Here is a 21,829-nt window from a genome sequence, read left to right as displayed (position 1 = left end):
CCGGGCCAACCTGTTCGCAGCGTCGAGATGGGGAAGATGGCGGCTGCGGTCGTTTCATTAGCCACGCTGGCGACAGAACCCAAAGAGGATGCTTTCCGGAAGCTTTTCCGCTTCTACCGGCAGTGCCGGCCGGGGACGGCGGACCTGGGAGCGGTCATCGACTTCTCAGAGGCGCACGTGGCTCGGAGCCCGAAGCCCGGCGTGCCCCAGGTACGAGGGGTGGGGGGAGTAGTGTGCGCTGCTCTGCACGCCTAGCGGCCTGCTGGGTCTCCCTAGACTTGGCCGCCTCCGGACCGGTTTCGGAGGGAAGCCCCTGCTAGGCCTGTGCGACGAGCTGTACTGCCGAGCGATGAGTGACCAGCTTGCTCGCTGGCTCACTGCTCCCAAAGCTCTGAATCGCAGCTTACTTCCTGCCGCCATTTTCGCCCCAACCCACGCGACCTTACTCAAATAAAGAAAGAAAAAAATCTGGGAATTGCTCGGACTTCTTTAACTGCCCGCTTAATACTAATATGTTATTTTGTGTGTGGCCCAAAAGAACGTCTTCGTGGACGTTAGGGTAGCCCCACAGCTTCAAATAAAACCAGCCATAAGTCTCAAAGCCTTAATCCGTTGGGCCTCAGACTCAGCCTGACTTCTCTGAGACTTAGAAAAGAGGTGAAAGTAAAAGTAAAAATGGCAATTTTTGTCCTAAGAATCTAAGAGTCTAGAAAGATGGCTCTGTTATTAAGAGCACTTACTGGTGTTCCAGAGAACTTGGGTTTGATTCCTAGCATCCACGTGGTAGCTCACAGCCATTTGTAACTCTGCTTGAGAGGATCAGACATCCTCTCCTGAGCTCCACCAGCAAAACATTCATACACATATAAATAAATAAGTTTCTAAGCTGAGTCTAAACAATCTTTGTACCCTGTCTATTTCTGTGTAAAGAGAAGATGATGAGAAGGGGGGGAGCAGAGAGTAATGCGTGGGGGGGGGTGTTCATTTCCTATGGTCACATTTTAAATTTTGATTTGTGGTTTTTCAAGACAGGGTGTCTATATGTATCCCTGCCTGTTCTGGAGAGCACTCTGTAGACTAGGCTAGCCTCAAACTCACAGAGATCCCTACTTGCCTCTACCTCTGAAATAAAGGTGTGCACCACCACCGCTGCCTGGCCTTAGTCATATTTTTTTAAACTTCATCTTGTTGAGTCGGAGTCTCATTTGGGAGCCAAGTTGGCAGGTAATTGAACCACCGTACCAGGGTCAGGGTGTCTTTGCAGTCACTTAAGAGGGAAAATATGTAACTGCTTATTTGGCCTTGGTATTTACTGTGCAGGAATGTTCACATCAGAACTTCTTAACTAGCACAGAGGTAAGTAAAATTGGAGTCCAGAACTCAATTAGGAGAACATGTGCCCTGAGATAACTGTCGACCATTCCGCTCCTTTATCGCCATTCTACCATAATGCACATGCTCACCCCTCCAAGAAGCGCTCTTTGTTGCACAGTGCTTAAGAATACAGTGCATGCTAATTAAATAAAAGCTTGTGGTAGCATTTTAGAGAAGCTGTTGTCACAAAGCACCGGGTTAGAGCAGTGGAGGAAAAAATGGCTGCCAGTCTGACAAGAGAAAAATCAGGGGAAATTTTCTTTTTCCTCAAAAAGCCCAGTGACTTGGTTCTTTAGCATGTAGAGTAAGTTTGTAAATCTTAAGGTTTGAGGGTGTTTCTGAATTATAGTACAGTGTGGCCTATTTAAGAACTCATGACCAAATATTTTGCCAGCAATGAGCAACTAGAAAATTAGGCTGATCAAGACTAAGACTCTTGAAGTTTCAGATAGTCATTTTATTATAAAGATAGGTGGCCCTGGCATGCAGCTGTGTGGGGGGAGTGTTTACCTATGTGTTTAAGGCACTGGATTTGATTTCCCAGTGACAACGAGAAAAGGTCTTTTGCTATTGTTTGAGGCCTGTTTATATGCCAGTCATTTAGTCAGGAAATTTTCATCCTTGGAGATTGTTTGAAACAGAAGCTCATTTCTCAAGCCAGGTATATGACACACACCTTTAATTCCAGGAGTTGTATGCAAGGCAGGCAGAACTCTGAGTTCCTGGACATCCAGGACTACCATAGTAAAAGATTCATCTCCAAAAACCATCAACAACAATAACAAAAAAAGAAGCTCATTTATCTTTGGAAAAAGAGGCATTTTAAAGCAAGCCACTTCTATTATTCATGAGAAAATAAAGTGGTTTTATTTGTCAAGCTTCCCAGGTGCTGGGGTATCTGGCTCCTCACTGTGTCTTAACCAGTGTAATGAGTTGTCTGTAAGATGCCCTATGAGCAAAGAATCATCCTAAGATGCCTTTATGAACTCCTAATAATTTATGTTTTTAATAGTAAAAGCAAAGTTTTAGCGTTAGTATTCCATTAAAGTGTAGCAATGCCAACAAATGGGGGCCCTGGTGTTTTATGGAAATAATTTTGTGGCTATTCTATTTTCTCAACCTACTCCTACCTGATGTTTCCCTATTGCCAACTCCAACAACATGCTTCAGAAGCCATGGCTTTAACACTGGCCAGACCAAATGGCATTGTGACCTGAAAGAGGTTATACACTTGCAGATGTTTTTATAAATCCTTTTAATTAACAAAAGTGTTCTCATAGGAAAAGGTTATCTTGGAAGTCAAAATTAGGGGCTGGAGAGATGGCTCAGCAGTAAGATCACTAGTCTCTCTTCTAAAGGACCTGGGTTCGGTTCCCAGTGCCTACATGTCAACTAACTCATAACCATCCATAACTCTAATGCTAGGGAATCTATCTGATGACCTCACCTCCACAGGCACCAGGCATGTACATGGTACACGTGCATACAGACATGACTCATACACATAAAATTAATGTCTTAAAAATAAAAGCCAAAACTTCCAAGATAACTTATCCTCTGACATAGGTTTGTCTTGCAGGTCGTCAGAGTCCCTCTGAACGTGTCCTCAGTGACTGAACATGATGCCTGTAAGGCAGGACTTCAACCTGTGAGCAAGTGGCAGGCCTATGGACTTGAGGGCTATCCTGGTAAGTGCGCCTGAGAGAGTGAAATTGTTCAGTCCTTCTGATTTCATAGGAAGAGCTGTTAACAGATAACAGAACATACCTAAAACACATTAATACCCCACCCTCGAACCTATCCTATTTGTGCCTTCTCTGAGGAGTCTATTTAAAGTTAACAGAGACTAAGGAAACTCGCAAGTGCCATAGCAAATTAAATGAAAAAAATTAAAGACAGACTCTAAATTCTGCCACAACTGTGAACCTCAACTCTGCCTGGATTTTAAAGGATAGAATAATAGACTGACTAATTTAGAATTTTCTGGTTTTGTGAAAGGTACATTTGTCCCTTGTATGAGTGTTTTGCCTGCATGTATGTCTGGTACTTTGAGAATCAGAAGAAGTATTATATATGAGGTGGAGAAGGGGTACGTGCATGTGTGCCTTTGCCCTTAGAGGAGGTATATCAGACCCCTGGAACTGGAGTTACAGACAAATGAGCCAGCTGACGTGGGCACTGGGAATCAAGCCCTAGTTCTCTGCGAGAACACTGTGCTCTTCACTGCCTACTCGTATGTATGTGCACTGGGTTCAGTCCTATCTCTCCAATCCCTGCCGGCTGCTCTTAAACTTCTCTTAACTGTTGGTCTGGGCCTCTTGCCATGTAGATTGTTCAGAGGACACAGTTATCAGGCCCACTTTGGTTCTGTCTCATCAGTGGTGTTTCAGGTTTGCAGAATTTTGTACGTCAACTGATCACTTAGGCAGGTACTTCACTGGTTCTCAGAGCCATGGTAAGCTCCATTTGGTACAAGTATAATATGCAAAGTGTGGAGTACTCTCCTTTCGGGGTGATAAGAGGACTTTCTTCTGGATCCTACTTACTCTGAGGGAGCTTGTGTGTACCTGTCTTTACTTGGAATGAGCAGGAAGAAACTGGGTGGGGTATGGGAAAATAGGTTATTCACAAAGGATAAGACTCAGTGGATCAGTGGCTAGGACAAAGGTTCTGGTTCCCATTGATCTGGCCTCATACCTAGCTCTTCTGTGTGCTGATACAGGACAGATCTCTTCGTTTCCCTTGTCTTTTAATTTCTTCAGGCATAAAATGTATACAAAAATGGAGTTCCCCATAAAATTAAAATGAGGTTTGGAACCTAGCAAGAAAGATTATTCATATTATATTTCAGGAACCTTAGTTCAGCTCCCAGCTTAAAGCTCACTGTGACTTGATTGCTGGAAACATACATGTGGTCAAAATTAATACTGTAAAGGATTATGGTGGTTTGGTTTGAACATATATGTAAAGTGCTTCAATAAGCACCTGAAATGTGCTGAGTTGTCAATAAATGTGGATTCTAAAGCTGTAGATGTTCAGGTAACAAATGTAGGTAAGAAAAGTGAATCTGAGAGGGGTTGGATGGGGAGGTGGTGTTTGGGATGTAATTAAATAATTTTTTTTTAAAAAAAGTGTTTTGGAGCAGGTGTAGTAGTACATGCCTATAATCCCAAGGTGCTGAAGCAGGGGGATCACTGCAACAAGACCAACTTCAGAGTGGGGTATAGGAAAGACAGTTCAACTACAGTAACAACTGGTTTGGAGTTATAGGTGTCGAAATCCCTAAACAAGTTAAAGAAAAGCAAATTTTTAATAAGAGAAGCTTAGAATTATAGCTCAATGGTAGACTTTTAGCCTAACAAGTACAAGATCTTAGTTCAGTTACCCTTAGGAAAAAGGAAAGCCAGGCGGAGTGGTGTACAGATATTAGCCCAGCACTAGGGAGGTAGAGACACACAGATCTGTGAGTTTGAAGCTAGCCTGATGAGACATACCAAGTTTCAGGACATCCAGGGCAATGTAGTAAGGACCTATCTTTAAAAAAAAAAAAAAAAAAAAAAAAACCACAAGAAAGAAAAAAATGACTTAATCTGAACTAGACTGCCTAAAGAGGCATTAAGTTGCAACTTACTTTGAAAGTGTACACCAGCTTAGACATTCTTTAATGTGTTTTTTGAAAATGTTAGAATAGTGTTTTGTTATGGGTGTGTGGTTCTGCCTGCAGTCTATGCATGACAGGTACACAGTGCTGGTCAAAGCAGGCAGATGGCATCACATGTTCTGAAACTGGACTTACAGGTTTTTACATGTTCAAGAAAGGCAGATTTGATTCTGAGAAACAAACCAATAACGTGTTCCATTTGCTGGATGAAGATGTATAGTTAATTAAATCCAGTATTGGGGGTAGCCTTTCATGTGTGCAGTAAGTGAAACAAAAACTTGGGGTAGTCTTGTGACTTATTGGGACTGGGTAAAAATCTAAGGGTGAACTTGGGGTTCTAAAGCTGCTTTAGGATAGCACCATTGACAGCTAACCTTGTAGATTATTTATTCCTCTTGAGAACGTCCCCCAAAGTCAGATATTTACAGTGTCTCATGTTCTTCAGAAGTTGGTTTTCATTAAATTTAAGTAGAAAGTGTTTCGGTAAATGAATGGCTTATCTCTTTATTGGCCCCCACGATCTCCATACCGCTCTAGTTTGGAGTCACACACACGGACTCTGTCACTCAGTCCACGAGCTACACTCTCCATGAGATTTTCTGTGAGGAGCCTGCTGCTTCTGCCCCATGTTGTTTCTTTACCCTACCAACCAACACAAACATGACTCTAAGGCCTGGTAACTTTTCATTCAATGTATTCAATCCTCAATTCACAAACCCTCTATACCATTATATCAAATGGACAAAGATACAAACTGCCCTTCAATATGAGATTAAAGACCTATAGAATCCCTTAAAATATACCTGTATACCTATTGCCAATTGTGGCCACCAGGATCCAGGTCTGCTTTCTCAATCTCTGCTCCTCCATTTTCCTACCTTTTCTCTGCCTACCTCTCTACTGTCCAATCATGTATTGCCTTAAAATAAATCTACAAGAAAGGATATAGAAGTAAATGAGAGAATTGTTGACATAAGAATGTGAAAAATAAACCAGAACAACTTTAGCACACACTTCGTCTTTTTTCTTTTACAGGATTTATTTTTATTCCAAATCCCTTCCTCCCGGGATGCCAGTGGCACTGGGTAAAACAGTGCCTTAAGTTGTACTCCCAGAAACCTAATGTGTGTAACCTGGACAAGCATATGTCTAAAGAAGAGACCCAAGGTCTGTGGGAACAGAGCAAAGAGTTTCTAAGGTAAGTAAGTGGCTGCCTTGAGTTTTGTTTGGTCGGTCCATGTCTCTCCCACCCACAATCTTTACACAGCACTTTTCTTCTCTTTCCCCAAGAACATTTGGACAGATGTTTTGACGGTTACATTAAACTGAGATCCACTTAGAAAATTTTTACTCATAGCATAGAAACTGAGTTTATACACATTAGTCATCACATGATGTTTTTATTCCACTTTGGACATTTTTATAAAGTATGTTCCTTTAAAGACCCAGAGAAAGAACCATTGCTTTACATGAAGAAAGCACTTGTGTTTTACATGGAGTTCTTTTGTGATAGGTCAGTTGTTGCCCATGGAAAAGCTAGTGTTTCAGCATTCATTCCACAAATACTCATTGGAGAAATCAATTGGGGCTGAGGAGATGGCTCAGTAGTTAGGAGCACTGACTGTTCTTTCAGAGGTCCTGAGTTCAATTACCAGCAACCACATGGTGGCTCACACCATCTGTAATGGGATCTCTTCTGGTGTTTCTGAAGACAGCTACAGTGTCCTCATATACGTAAAGTAAATAAATATTTTTGAAAAATCAATTGAGTACCAGGGTAGGTATTGAGACTCAAAACTTAATAGGATATGGACACTCTTCTTAAGGAATTACCTATGACAGTAATTAGAATGAAGCTGAGTACCAATGTAATATTGGTTAGGAACTTGGAGAACACAAGAAATAATTCTTCCAAACAGGATGAAGGTATCCAGTAAATACAGTGTTTTATAATTGTATCTATTAATCTGTTTTTTTCTCTTTCTCTGACTATTTCAAATATTCTTCAAAATGAGTAGGGATTTGTCATCAGGACAGTGGATATTCTGGTTAGGGGTATTAATCAGCCTTAGCAGAAATGTGGTTGATATTTGAAACAATGTGTTATGTGAGGTGTGTATTTAGAAGATGAGAAATATTTGCTAGGCATATCCGTAGACCTTGCTTGATTCTGCCTGTGGCCAAGCAAGGGGGACAGCGTATGCAAGAGTAATTGGAGTTCATGCAAGTTCTAACCAGCTTAATCCGTAGCTGGGTGAATTGCAGTACTCCAACATTCTGCTTCTAGCCTCTTAACAAACAGTCTTCATATTGCAGAGTAGTGATACTTAACCTGCTTGTTTATTTCAGTTCTAAAAGGGAAAACAAAAACAATTCCTGTCTTATGACTTGTAAAAATGTAAAGAAAATAAAGACATTTAAATAGATTCATTGGCAGAATCAAGTGTGGAATTTATACATTATGAGAATGGTCAATCCTGTGGCAAGGTTGGAATAATTTATACAAAATACTTCCTGGAAGGCACGGGTACAGTAGACAAAACAGGAAGTGGGCATTTTAGGTAGAGTACAAATTGTACATGGTTTACAGTCTAGAACAGCAGCTCTGGAGTCAGGTTGGCTGTCTTTAGATCCTTTCTCAATCCCATAGTGGCTGGATAATCTTGAGTACGTTTCCTGAGTGTTGTGAATGTGGGTGAGAAATCCTTAGAAGATGCTTATTGGAATTTTATCAACTTGATACCTGTCCTTCATGCCATAAACTATTTATGCTGATTGGGGAGAGATCTCAACAGCTTCATTCTGAGATGGCTCAAGTGAACCTCTGTAATAAATCTATCAATAGGCAATGGGGAGATAACTTTTCTGTCTAATAAATTAGCAAAAATAAAAATGGTGGTCATACCTTATGTGGTCAAGGCTAGAAGAAATTGATATTCTGAGACCTTGGGCTGGCAGCATTAAAAATCAGTTAGGTCTCTGGTTCTCATCCTGTCACTGTATGTTTCTGTTTCCTCATGTGGGAAATGAAGGTGTTGGATGGGATGAACCATCCAGGTATTTGAGTCATAATCTGCTACACTCCTGTGAGCAGTATATGAAGTTCTCTCTACTCCTATGGTATGTAGAGTAAAAAACGTCTACTGTCCAGGAAGTCCCCCAAGAGAATCTGTTTACCCCAACATCCTCCCACATTGGGAACCAGAAGGACCTCTAAGGAACCTTTACTTTTATCTCTGTGGAACTCTGGCTTATTTTTAAAGGAAGTAAAGATGTAGTGCATGAATGTTCCAGAAAAATAGAACTTCAAAATAATATTGCTTCAATTCTGTGCTCTTTGTTTGAGGATACTGTAGCTAGAGTCTTACACGAAAGCACAGTTGGGATTGGGTGATATAGGTATATTTGTCTAGGCCCTGTGTTTTCAGTATGATGTGGATAGATGTACAATTTCAAGTGCAAGCACCTTTATTACAGCCTTGTTCATAATCAGTCATGACGTGTCCCAGAAATAGGATATCTCCATTAAAAGACATTAAATTCGTCTTTTGTAAACAAAGTAGGCATTAGAGTCAGATTAAACTATCATTTGTTGCTATCTTTATCCCTACTTTAGTCCAAATCACAATCACACATTTTCTACAGAATGCCAAAGTGACCTTCCCAGCCATCTTCCTTTTGCCCCCCTTTCAAACTGCTTTCTACATGGAATAAGGAAACCATGTGGCATTTCTCACAGCCTCTCATCTGTAGTGTAATTCTGTTGAAGCTGTCCAAAGTTAGCGCAGACTCTACTTTTTGGGGACTTTCTAGGCTGCTCATACTTAGGACAACTGATTATAGCCTCGGGGGCATTTCATGGCCCCTTCATGTTTAGTAATTCACTAGAAAAGGCCCTAGAACTCAGGAAAACACCGTGTGGGTACCCTTCAATATCAAATCAGGATATACCACCCTACGTGTTGATTGGTAAACCAGCCAGTGAGTTCCAAGTTCTAGTGGCCATAATTTTTTTTAACATTTTGTTAAGTAGTCGCTGCTGATTAAAACATTAGCCATTTGAGCTTGGGGGATGGCTCTGAGAGGAAAGTTTTTCCCTATTAAAACATGGACCTCATGAATACATGTGGTTTGGTTTGTTGGGGGGGGGGGGGCAGGCATAGCCTTGCAGTGATGCAGAGACTGTGGAGATGACTGATAATTTAGTTGATAAAATGACTGTCACTCGATCTGAATTCAACTGACCCACATTAAGGCAACAACAAATCGCATGGTCCGTTTACTTGTAATCCCTGTGTTGGGAAAGTAGAGAAAGTAGAAAGTAGAGGTGCTGGGGCTTACTTACTGGTCTAATCAGGAAGCCCTTGTTAGATAAAAGCAAGATAAACACCTTAGAAGTGATGTCCAAGTTAACCTCTAGCCTCCAAGGGCATGCTCATACACACACACACACAGGCACTTAAACATGAATATATTGTGTGTGTGTCTAATGTCACTATATATGGATTCAGTTTTAAAGCCACACCCATTCTGGAAGTCCAGCTAATACCATTTAACATAAAACTTCACCGCTCTAATCACATGATTGGCTTTTGTGGAATTGCTAGCCAACATCCTGAATCATCACTCCTTAGCATAATAAACCCAGGTGTGTTGCAACCGCCCACCACTGTTAACAGTGGGATGCTGTTAACTGTTAACAGGAAATTCTGGGGGTCTAGAGTTGGGTGTAGCTCAGTGACAGCACTTGGCTAACATGCATGAGGCTCTTGAGTTTTAGCCCCAGGACTAGGAACATAAGCAAAATTTCTATTTTAGAGCCAGAGCAAAGAACTAATCAGATCTTTGTTATATGATACTATAGACCAAATTAAGCATGAACCTTATCAGTTCCCCTTCTAGCTCCCAAATAATTGATACAAAGACCTATTAAGTTTATTAACGAGCTACAAGCCTAGGCTGAGCAAGTTGAATTAGTCTAACCCTCTAAAGCTCTGTTACTTGCTATCTGGCTTGCCCAAACCCCCTCTGGTCCATGTGTGTCCTCATATTTGCTCTTTCATGGCAACCTCATGGTCCTCTTCCTTGGCCCAGGGCTTCCTGTCTCTTCTGCCCAGAACATTCTTTATACAGTATTGATAGAGGAGATGATTCGATAACAATGACAGTGCTCACATCTAGACTGGTACCAGATTTGTTGACTCAGAAATCAGCAACTGGATGTAGCATGCATAAGGCCAACCCCAACATGACACCATCATAGTTTGTTTTGATATAATGTCTTTCTGTGTGGTCCTGGAGCTTGCTATGTAGATCAGGCTAGCCTTGAACTCATAGAGATCGTCCTATATCTGCCTTCTGAGTGCTGAGATTAAAGGTATGTGCCACTATGCCCAGTACCATTGTGGTTTTTTAAAAAGTGTGCCACAGCACCACTGACACACCGATATTTTTTGTGAACAAGAAAAGAAAATACAATGCTTGCTTACATAACCCAGACTGCCCGATGCAGAGGGGACAGCTGTCCAGTCCATTTCCATATAGTTGGTTCTCTTGAAAGCAATATTATAACACGGTTGCTAAGAAAAATGCCTACACTTACATAAACTCTTAGCCATGAGAGAAACAGCAAGCTGCTGTGGGGGCACATTGACCAGGGGAGAGAATGGCCAGTTCACCCATACATCATCCTGCTGACACCTGGGGGAAGCATCAAGGGCAGAGAGCAGAGTGTGTTTCTGTTTACTATGAAAGTCAGTAATTGGGGCTATGCATTTTTGAAATAAGGTTAAATCTAACACTTCTAAGCTAGGAACAATGGCGTACACCATAAATACCAGCACTCTGGGGGCAAAGGCAGGCAGGTTGCTTGAGTTTGATGCCGTCTTTGTCTGCCTAATGAGTGCTAGCCTAGCCAGGGCTACATGGTGTATATAGACTGACTCAAAAGTAAACAGAAATCTTAATTTCAGTCTTCATTCTCTTAATGTCGGCCTTACCCAGCCGTGGCTAGCAGCTTAAACTAAATGCATAGGCTCAGGTTCATGGAGAGAGCTGTTGCTGCCATTTAAGATGACTAAATTCTCTTGGTTATAATCTTTGCAGGTCTAAAGACATGAATAAGCGGAGACCCCGAAGTTTACTAGAGAAACTGCGCTGGGTCACTCTGGGCTACCATTATAACTGGGACAGTAAGGTATTTGCTTTATTCTTTGTTGTACATTTATAGGTTCTTGGCCCCGTGTGTTTGTTCCTGAACAACTTGAAATACCAGGGCCATTGCAGAGACTGTCAAGAGTATGACTGTACCACTTAGAGAGGGGCTGTGATTATTACCTCCTTTACTTCTCCCTCGGAGAGTGCTGGTGGGAGCATGTATCTTATCCCACCTCTAACCTCAGGGTTAGAGGAGACAGGAGATGTACTAGTTTAAGTCCAGTGTGGTCTATATAACAAGATCACTCTCAAAATTAAATTAGGAGACAGAGATGGCTCAGTGGTTAAGAATATTTGTTGTTCTTACAGAGGCTTCAACTTCCAGCACCCATATGGTAGCTCGTATCTACCAAGAGAGCTGATGCTCACTTCTGGCCTCTGGGCAGTGAGTACACACACATGGTGTAGACGTGAATGCAGGCAGAACACTCATGCATTTGAAATAGTCTTGTAAAAGCTTAGATTAGGTGATTGACTAATGTTTGTGAAGTCTTTCTAGCAGTACCTCCCTGTTCCAGCCAATTAGCTATACTGTCAAAAGCCAGTCAATGCATATAATGATATTTTCATTTGGCCTAATCATTTTTGTGTACTTGAAAGTTACCCTTTCTTTACTAAGAAAATGAGAATTGAAAATTACGAAGAACTACAAGAATATTCAAAGAAAACAGCAGGCAGTAAAAAAGAATAGTGTGTAGACAGTGTGGTTGTGGCTGAAGGTCTCAAGGGGCACGACTAAAAACAGCAGCCATGGGCCCATCCTAGAGCGCAGACTGATTAGAGTTTGTCCAGAGAGGTGTCCAGTAACTCACTGAGGAAGCAGGGGCAGGCAGATCTCTACAGAATGAGTTCCACATTAGCCAGGGCTATTACACAGAAACCCTGTCTTGTAAAAAAATAAAAATGGGGGGGGGGCAGAAGTAAAGGTGAAGGAGCATCTGACCTGCAGGTATGCACAATCCAGAAAGCCCCAACTCCTAATGGCATATTTGTCATTGTTAAGGAGTGTATGCTGAGGGTGAAGGCTAAGAGAAACTAACACTTCTGAAGCTCACTAGATCACCAGAAATGTGAGAGTAATGAGAAGACTTGACAGTGGAAGAGCAAAGGGGCAAGGAGGCCACATCTATAATAAACATGCTAACACAAATATTCACATATACAAAATTTGAGGTGATAGTACAAGATGCCATACCCGACTGTTTGTCTCAGTGATCCACAGTAATAGTGGAGGGTATAGTTCTTTCAGACTTCCTTAGTTTTTAACTAATACTCTTTTCTGTACAGAGTATGAATTGTGTGACCTACCACTACCTTGCATGGTGCCTGTCAGTGGGTGCACAACATAGTGAACGGTTCATTGTTAGATCTCTGTGTTGCTCAAGGGTGGGAACACACCCGGTCAGGCATCAGGGCTCACACTTGTTTCCCAGCACTTCGGGCAAAGCCAGAAAGATCACTACACGTTGGAGACAAGTCGAGTGTGTATAGCAGGTTCCAGAGAGCCAGGGCTGCTTTTCAAGAACTTATTCAAGAAAGAATGGGGTAGGAGATTGATAGGCACCTGTGTGAACAGTAGTTAGGAAAGGACGAATTCCTGTGTTCTGAGATCGTTGTTTATTTTTCCCATTTTCTCTACTTTTACCAAAGAAATACTCAGCAGATCATTATACACCTTTCCCTTCTGACCTGGCTTTCCTCTCAGAGCAAGTCGCCACTGCCTGTGGATTTCAGGGTTTCCGAGCAGAAGCAGGTATCCTGAATTACTACCGCCTAGACTCCACACTGGGAATCCATGTGGACAGATCTGAACTAGATCACTCCAAACCCTTGCTGTCTTTCAGGTAATTTCAGAAATTTCAGTTTTCCTAAGCCAATTTAAAGCTGAAATTAGTAAACATTTAAGTTTTATAATGAGAGATACTGCCATTACTATATATAGTAAGTTAGAAGCAGTTTTTGTTATTGTTTTGGTTTTTTGTTTTTGAAAAGCAGAACAAAATACAGAGTAAAACATGAAGCCTGTGTGAAATATTTAAAGAAAATATGCATCAACAAAACTTAGACGTGTTGAGATTCAGTGCCTGCTTGCACGCCTGCTGCATCACATTTTATTTTGCCGCAGGTCTGTTCACTATCATAGTAAGTATGGGGAGCAGAGCATAGGTTGGTCACTCAGAAACAAAAGCTAGGGTGGTTTCAAAGTGATGACTTGTGGGCTAAGGAGATAACTCAGTTAAGTAACTTGCAGAACAAGTATGAGGACCTGAATTCAGAACCCAAATCCAGGCATAAGAAACTTCACATGCTAGTAATCCTGGGGGCAGGGGTGTGAGGCTCATCAAATAAAAGCTGCAAGTCTGCCGACCTAAATTTACTCTTGGGATCCTGTTGCAGGATATTTGATCACACTGTGAACCCTAAGATTGTGCTATTTACTGGGGATGGGGGGCTTTTTATAGTTCTGTGGCTCACCCTTAGCACACACCTTTAATCCCAAACAATGAAGGCAAAGTTAGTTTGTAGAAGGAAGTCCCCATGTTTAAAGATGATATCTAATTGAGTGGCAGACATAGTGTCAAGAACAGATTGATAGAGTTAGTCTGAGACCAATTCAGTAAGAAACTGGAATAAGCTGGATTAAATCAGTCAGCATGGAGAGGAGTTTTGAGCTAAGAAACATAACTCAGAATGAGCTATTAAGGTTAAGCTTATTCAGCAGCAAATCTCAGAGGCCTGGATTAGATTGTACAGAGGCTAGAAGCTTCCAGGGCTGGACTTAGATTAGCCGATGGAGGGGTTGGGGATTTAGCTCAGTGATAGAGCGTTTGCCTAGCAAGTGTGAGGCCCTGGGTTCGGTCCTCAGCTGGGGAGGTGGAGGAGATTAGCAGATAGAGGCAGTAAACCAGGAAAGGACAATTATTTCAGGCGAATAATGGTTACTTTTATAGGACTCACCTGAAGAGAGGAGTAAAGCAACTCCTCCAGGAGTTGCCCTGAACTTTCACACATGCACTGTGGCATGAGCACCACCACACAGAAAATAAGGAAACCATCTAAAAGACAATAGTAAAATGGCTTGGTGGGCAAAAGCACTTTTATAATTAGTAATCTTGATGGCCTGAGGTTGATGCCCAGACTCTACAGTCATAAGAGACTCTTCTAAGTGTTCTCTGACCACCATGTGTGCTCCAGAGCACATTCACACTCAGAAATAGTGCAGTATAAATTTTAAAATGCAGAGCTAGGGAGATGATTTGATGGTTAAAACCACTTGCTGCTCTTCTAGATGACTAAAGATGATTCTCAGCACTCTCGTGGTAGCTCACAACCACCTGAAACTCCAGTTACCTGTTCTGGCTCTGAGGACACTAGGCACATGTGTACAAACATACATGTGGGCAAAACCCCCGTGCACATTTGGAAAATAAGTAATGAAAAGATGGAAGCACAACATAAGAATCATGAGGTGTCTCAATGGGTGGGGTCACCAGTTCCTGGGACTTGTCCTGGCTTCCAAGATGGCAGATTAAGTAAAGAAACATAACAACTTGGAAACAGTGCCCCTCTGAAATGACAAAAGAATACAGTTGTCAGTAACTTTCACAAATGTAACTGACAACAGATTAATTGTTTGTTTGTTTTTGTTTTGTAGCTTTGGACAGTCTGCCATCTTTCTCCTGGGTGGCCTCAAGAGAGATGAAGCCCCTACAGCCATGTTTATGCACAGTGGTGACATCATGGTAATGTCAGGTTTCAGCCGCCTGTTAAATCATGCTGTCCCTCGAGTCCTTCCACATCCTGATGGGGAGTGCCTGCCTCACTGCCTGGAGACACCTCTCCCAGCTGTCCTCCCTAGCAGTTCATTGATTGAGCCCTGTTCTGTGGAGGACTGGCAGGTGTGTGCCACCTACTTGAAAACTGCTCGAGTTAATATGACTGTTCGGCAGGTATTGGCCACGGGCCAGGACTTTCCTTTAGAACCCATGGAGGAGCCAAAAAGAGACATTACTGCAGATGATTTGTGCCATCTGCATGACCAGAATAACCCAGTAAAACGGATAAGGTTAAATCCTAACAGCTAAAACTTGGGGGCTAGATTCTCTTATTCGGGCAGGCTTTTGTAGCCTCACACGGGAGCATTGAAGTCGTCATCTGTCATGCTGCTGCATGGGCCCATCTTAGTGCGGACTGGTTAGAGTTTGTCCAGAGAGGTGTCCTGTGTTCTACTCGGTCCAGTCCTAGCTCTTCTGAGGAGTGTCTGTTTGTCATACCACATCTGAGGGAGGGAGAAGTGAGGTCATATGACGGACGCCTCAAAATTGCCTATGTGATCTGTGAACCAGCCACCAGAATTCCTAACTTCTAGTCATCAAATTCTTTGGCTCTTTGATCTTTTCTGCTCTCACAGAGGAATCTTAAGCAGATAAAAAACAATGGAATTAAAGTGTCCCTTAGGAGCCACATTTGTCACTTGATTGGTAGAGCACATGCCTGCTATGCACTAAGCCCTGGGTTCAGTGTCCAGTACCACATAAGTCAGATATAGTGCCTGCCTGTTTCCTATGCACTCCAAGGGTAGAGATCAGACATTCAAGGTGCATCTCTAGACTCTTCCTCCTGATAGGTTTTTAATTTGTTTTAAATAACTACAACTCTCTAGGGTGTTTTGTTAGCTGTTTTCTCCATGAATAAACTTGCTCTATTTTAAATTAAAGATCTGTATCTGCCTTTGAGGGTTAGTATATCAGGGATTCACTTTTCCCTCGTTTTATGTTTTATATCATTCATGCTATTTAGGTCGCTAGCTGTTTCTCCCCTAAGTATTGTGTTGTTGAAGGAAAACTGTTCTTTGACCATCCAGTCACTGGTGTCAGAAATACAGTGTCATCTCCGTGGGGGGATTTTTGTGCTCCTTTCTAGAAACCGGGGGCACCTGTTAATTTGGAACACATGGACTAGCTGGAAGCCACTGTGTTGTCTGCTGCCTGCAGTGCGATTTGTTCATTTCCATCTTTCTCTGCCCTGTCCCTCCACACCCTTTATTTATTTGCACTTAATCGTTGAGTTTGAGAACAGCAGGTGTGGTATTTATTTAAAAAGAAAACATGCCAATTCCTTATATAAACTGGATTCTAAAAATTAGTGTGTGATAGGAGACTTATGTGATTTACCTTTGAGGATTTCACCTTAACTTTTGTCTAATAATTCATTAAATTTGGCCCATATGAGACCAACAAGCTGGCTTTTTTATTTTGTTTTGGTAAACCCAGCAGAAAGGTCATCAGTGCCATTAAAACAGACTCTTTAGCTGGGTGGCAGTGGCACATGCCTTAATCTCAGCACTCAGGAGGTAGAGGCAGGGTGGATCTCTGAATTTGAGGCCAGCTTTGTCTACAGGGTGAAATTCTAAGTCAGCCAAGGCTGTTACACAAAGAAACCCTGTCTCAGGAAGAAAAAGAAAGTAGGGTATCAGATAAAGGCACTCTCCTGTGTTTAGGGCAAGCAGGAATAGGCTGGCCAAGAGCATCCCATGTGCAGGCTCATATAGGAAACATACATGCTCAAGTAAGTTAGAGATCCGCAAACTTTAGCTCATTTCCCGTTTGTTTGTTGTGTGCAAGCCATTTCTAAATGGCTGTGGGGAGGGTTCATAAGAATATTCTATAACACAAAAACTCTATAAAGTTCCAACATTCAGGATTAATTGCTTGAATGAGAAGCATCTGGAGACATGACCTGGAAGAACTCAGGTTCAGTTCCCAGCACTCATGTACATGACAGCTCATAAGTATAACTCCAGGGGATCCAACATCCTCTCTGCCTCTGGTCCCCAAGCACACATGTGACACATACATAAAGAGGCAAAACACTCAAGCAAAAAGTTTGTTTAGTGAGGTTTGTGTATGTTAAAGATTTTAGAAACAAGTACTTTTAATTGGATTAAGAGTGCAAGGTTGGGGCTGAAGAAATGGCTCAGTGGTTAAGAGCACTGACTGCTCTTCCAGAGAACCTGAGTTCAATTCCCAGGAACTACATGGTGGCTCACAACCACCTGTAATGAGATCTGATGACCTCTTGTGTGTCTGGGGACAGCTACAGTGTACTCATATCTAAAGTAAAAAAGAAAATTAACAAGAGTGCGGGGTTGGGGAGTCCTACAGAAACTAAGTTGGCACCTTGACAGAACAAGTTTACCGTCCTAAGAAACTGTATCTGAAGGGAAAGCCTGTCACCTAGGAAAGGTCAGTGGGAAGTACTGTTTTCCCAAGAAGGAAACTAAAATGCAGTTGGTGTTCTGCCAGTGCAGAGACACAGGGAGGCAGGACAGTGCTAATCTGCTCTGCTGTAAGGATGTAAATTGCTGGCCCCTAGAGTGTTTTCCTTGTGTAACATGGTCCCAGGATGTGTCCTTTTTCCCTCTCAGAAATCGTTTTAGAAATCATGTGACCATTCTAAATGTTTTCAGGCATGCTCTTGGGCCTAATAAATTTCACTACTGAGATTTGAGTCTATAGAAGTTGTCAGAGCCGTCCTGGAAGGGTTTTTGTTTAAGAGTGTTTATCAGAGTGAAGGTCTGAAGCAGGTCCCATGTCCAGCATCGGGAAGTGGCTGCTCAAATTCTCATTTCTCCACAAATGATTCTGGAGCTCCTGCAACTAAGCTAAGTGGCTCTCTTCCTGGAATTGACACCCAATTACGGAAAACTAGTTGCCTTTTCAAGGACAGCAGGAAAATGGGGAACCATGCTGTAGAAAGTGATCAGTAACTGCAGAGCAACATTCTGTACAGAAAGTTAAACATTTCTTAAATTAAAATTCTGTTTGGTGTTTTGCCTGTTCCTGGTATTTCTTTTTACATGTTTCTAAAAGAGGAACTAACTGTTCGCCAACATGTGAGTAAATTTTATGCTTCCCTGTATAATACTTGTTTAAAAAATAAAAGTTTATTTTTTTAAAGGTGGCACTTTTATTTCATTTCATGTTGCAATGTAAATGTCTGAGTAGCATTTCCTGTATGTATGGTGCCTGTGAGAAACAGAGGAGAGTATTGGGTATCCAAGACTTGGAATTAAGAGATGTTTGTGAGATACCATGTGAGTGCTGGGAATCACTCTGATATTCTGGTGGGCCAGCCCTCCAACCTGAAAAGCATACTTCTTAAACCTGGCTGATTTACATCAGTCTGAACTTCAGAATGTAAATCTAGGAACAACAGCATTGTCTAGCAAAAAGGATTTGTTTAATGAAATTACGTTTTAAAGTGCTTGAATCATACCAGGTGTAGTTACGTGTGCCTTTTTTAATTTCAGCACTTGGGAGGCATGAGCAAGGGGTCTATAGTAAGTTCCAGGTCTTTCAGAGCTACATAGTCAGACCCTGTCTTGAAAAAATACAAAGTACCATTACCTTTTTAGGGGGTGTGGGGGGATTTAACTTTGAAGGAATTCCTAGTAGGTTAAACTGAAAGAGCTCCCTGTCCCATGTAACTTCAGATCCAGGGTATTCAGCCAGCACTCTAACCCCTGAGAGCACTAGTGTAGTACATAGGTGTGGTGCAATTAAAGCACCCATGCACACAAAAAATAACATGTTTAGCTGGGTGATGGCTGCTCATGCCTTTAATCCCAGCACTCAGAAGACAGAAGCAGTGGTGTTAGAAGGTCTAGAGTTCCAGGACAGCCAAGGCTACACGGGAAAACCTTTACTCAGAAGTAAAAGGGAAAGGTTAAGTGAGTTTGTGCTTTTCTTTTGTAGCCAGCATAAATAACTCTTTCAAAAAGGCCTTTATGAAGGGAATCCATTGAGTAATGCATATGCTGAACTCAGCACCAACTGTCTGGTGAAGAGTCATGGTCAAGCATCCTTCCTAATGTCTTTCCTGATCAAGCATGATAGCTCTCTGAGTTTAGGGATCTTACACAAAAACCTTACTGGGCAACTCTAATTACTGCTTAGTTCCTGGAAGTAGAATGAATGCAAAGGGTCTACTTCTGAAAACATGGCAAGGCCACATGATTAACTGGATCCCCTATGCTTTCTGCCTGTTGTAGTGTCTCTTCCCTGGTGCCATTTTCAGCCCATGTCTGGTTTTCCCTAGAGGGGTCCCAAGGCCTCTGAGACACAGACACATTGCTAAACCAGACAGAGTTAACTTTCCAATTTTCTTAGTTCCTTTTTCACTGAGATAAGCTGGTCTTATCCTCTTTCCCTTAATCCCAAGGCTGTTTATTAGAGTTGAGAAAAGAAAAAGAAAAACCCTAAAACCCTAGAGGAATTCAACTGAGGCAAATTTGAATGGTAGTGAGAAGCCTGGGAGAATGACTACTGATCTCAGCAGCCCCCAGAGGCTGGAGGAGCTGGGAAGGAAAGACTGTCATCCAGGATTCCAACTCACAGGACAGTGGGAAGAACAACAGAAGCCTAGTCACCAGCCAGGCTTTTACTGATTTAAAAAAAAAAAAAAAAAACTCCCCTGAAGATGGGCTTGTAGGCTCTGTTGGCTTTACTGGTAAGTCAAATTTCTCCTAAAATAAGATGACGTGCTAGAAGGTAAGATTTAATACCTAAATCTTAGTGACAGTTCCAATACTTAGCAACAACCTCAGAGAGCTGGTTCTCCTCTTCCAGTGTGTGAATCTGAAGTTACCAGGCTTGCCTGGTGAGCATTTTCCCCACTGAAGCCATCTTCCTTTCTCCTTTATCCTGTATCTAATCCCAAGAAACTTGGCCTTAAAGTTTTCACATTCTGGTCCCTTCTCAAGTCATTGTTACTCCCCTGACCCAGGCCCTTGTCATCTCAGTGCCTCACCGGTTCCTCTCCCATTCCAGACTCTCCCCCCTGTTTTCATATCCCCTTCTCCCTAAGTCCAAGGCAGAATGTCTACTGTCACCTACAGTTGCCCCTGGTAGCTCTTGGCTTCTCCCATCCAGCAGCTTTGACCTCATTCTTCCTCTGGTCACTGTAAAGTCTGCATAGGTTACTAAATACTGTAATGAAATAGGATAAGTAATTTAAATATAGCTCACGTAGCTGTTCAGTGTTGGCATGGATGTGTAGAAAGGATGTGATCCACTGCTGTGGGGATGTAAATTGGTAAAACTCTGGTAGCTGATTGTCAAGTATTGACCCAAACCTTAATCCAGTAATTGAGGTCTTTTTTCCTATAGAACCTCCACATGAGTACATACTGTGTAAGAAGATATCATAATAATGAAAACCTGAAGGGTGGAAAGATGGCTCAGTGGTTAAGAGCACTGGCTGCTCTTCCAGAGGACCTGAGTTCAGTTACCAGTAACTACATGGTGGCTCACAACCATCTGTAATGGGATCTGATGCCCTCTTCTGGTGTGTCTGAAGATATAAAGACACCAACATGGGCTGGTGAGATGGCTCAGCGGTTAAGAGCACTGACTGCTCTTCCAGAGGTTCTGAGTTCAATTCTCAGGAACTACATTGCAGCTCACAACCACCTATAATATGATCTGGTGCCCTCTACTGGTGTTTCTGAAAACAGCTACAGTGTACTCATAAATAAAATAAATAGATCATTGCCTCCCAATTGCAATAAAAAAAAAAAAGACACCAACAGTATACTCCTATACATAACACAAATCTTTTTTTAAAAAATGTAGGGCTGGAGAAATGGCTTAGTGGTTAAGAGCACTTGACTATTCTTCCAGAGGTCCTGAGTTCAATTTCCATCTGTAATGAGATCTGATGCCCTTTTCTGGTGTGTCTGAAGAGACCAACAGTGTACTCATATACATAAAATAAGTTAATCTTAAAATGAAAAACTGCTAACTACCCAAAAGTTGGTAGCAAGGAACTAATAGAGTAGTGCATATTAATACACATTAATACTGAGAAGGACATGGTGGCCCAGCACTCAGGAAGAGGACGCAGGAGGATAGAAAGTCTGAGATCACCCTGGTTCCAGACCATTGACTTACAAAAAGAAGAAAAAAGACAATAACAACAAAAACGGGGGATAGTACTCACCTTTAATCCCAGCACTCAGGAAAAGGCAGGTGGATCTCTTAAGTTTGAGGCCAGCCTGTGAGTTACAGGACTCACACAGAGAAACCCTGAATGGAAAAACAAAACCAATCAATCAAACAAAAAAAAAAAATTGACTTGCAAAACCATTACTCTTCAAATGTTTATGGAACAAGTGATTTTTTTTTTTATTTTTGTTTTGTTTTTCCAGACAAGATTTCTCTGTAGCCCTGGCATTTCTGGAACCCAGCTGGCCTTGAACTCAGAATGTGGCTGCCTCTGCCTCCCATGTGCTGAGATGAAGGTGTACACCAGACTGCCCAATGTAAAGAAACTTTGTGACATGTTCACGTGTTGTTAGTACTTTTGTGGGGATTCATCCAGGTGTTATGGAGGAAACATTGGGAGGTGGTGAAAGAAAAGACTGTATAATTTTGTACTCTCTGATTTTTCTTATAGAAATACATTCATGTATTACCTATGTGTATTTTTAATTGCAAAATAACAAACCTTATAAACAATCCTATGCAGAGGTTCAGGCATGGTGGCTCACACGTGTAATCCCAACATCCTAGTGGC

The 21,829-nt window shown here is 41.9% G+C and overlaps 1 protein-coding gene across 2 annotated transcripts; it reads left to right on the top strand.

Moving 5' to 3' along the window:
* Positions 1–27: 27 nt before the first annotated feature.
* Positions 28–18,214, top strand: ALKBH1 (alkB homolog 1, histone H2A dioxygenase; the record flags this gene model as incomplete). 2 transcript variants are annotated; one of them, XM_080918552.1, is made up of 6 exons in its annotated part: positions 28–210; positions 2,954–3,062; positions 6,071–6,233; positions 11,141–11,231; positions 12,902–13,095; positions 14,907–18,214. In XM_080918552.1, 6 exons carry the CDS (start codon positions 28–30, stop codon positions 15,334–15,336), a joined length of 1,170 nt encoding a protein of 389 aa, XP_080774678.1. In that variant the 3' UTR covers positions 15,337–18,214. The 2 variants fall into 2 exon arrangements, with proteins under 2 accessions (XP_080774678.1, XP_080774679.1); XM_080918553.1 differs by having other exon boundaries at positions 38–210; positions 2,941–3,062.
* Positions 18,215–21,829: the final 3,615 nt, after the last annotated feature.

Source organism: Micromys minutus (assembly GCF_963924665.1).
Source record: "Micromys minutus genome assembly, chromosome: 1".
NCBI classification, from domain to species: Eukaryota; Metazoa; Chordata; class Mammalia; order Rodentia; family Muridae; genus Micromys; species Micromys minutus.
The sequence above is the reverse complement of the archived record's forward strand: the minus strand, read 5'-3'. Positions and strand labels throughout refer to the sequence as shown.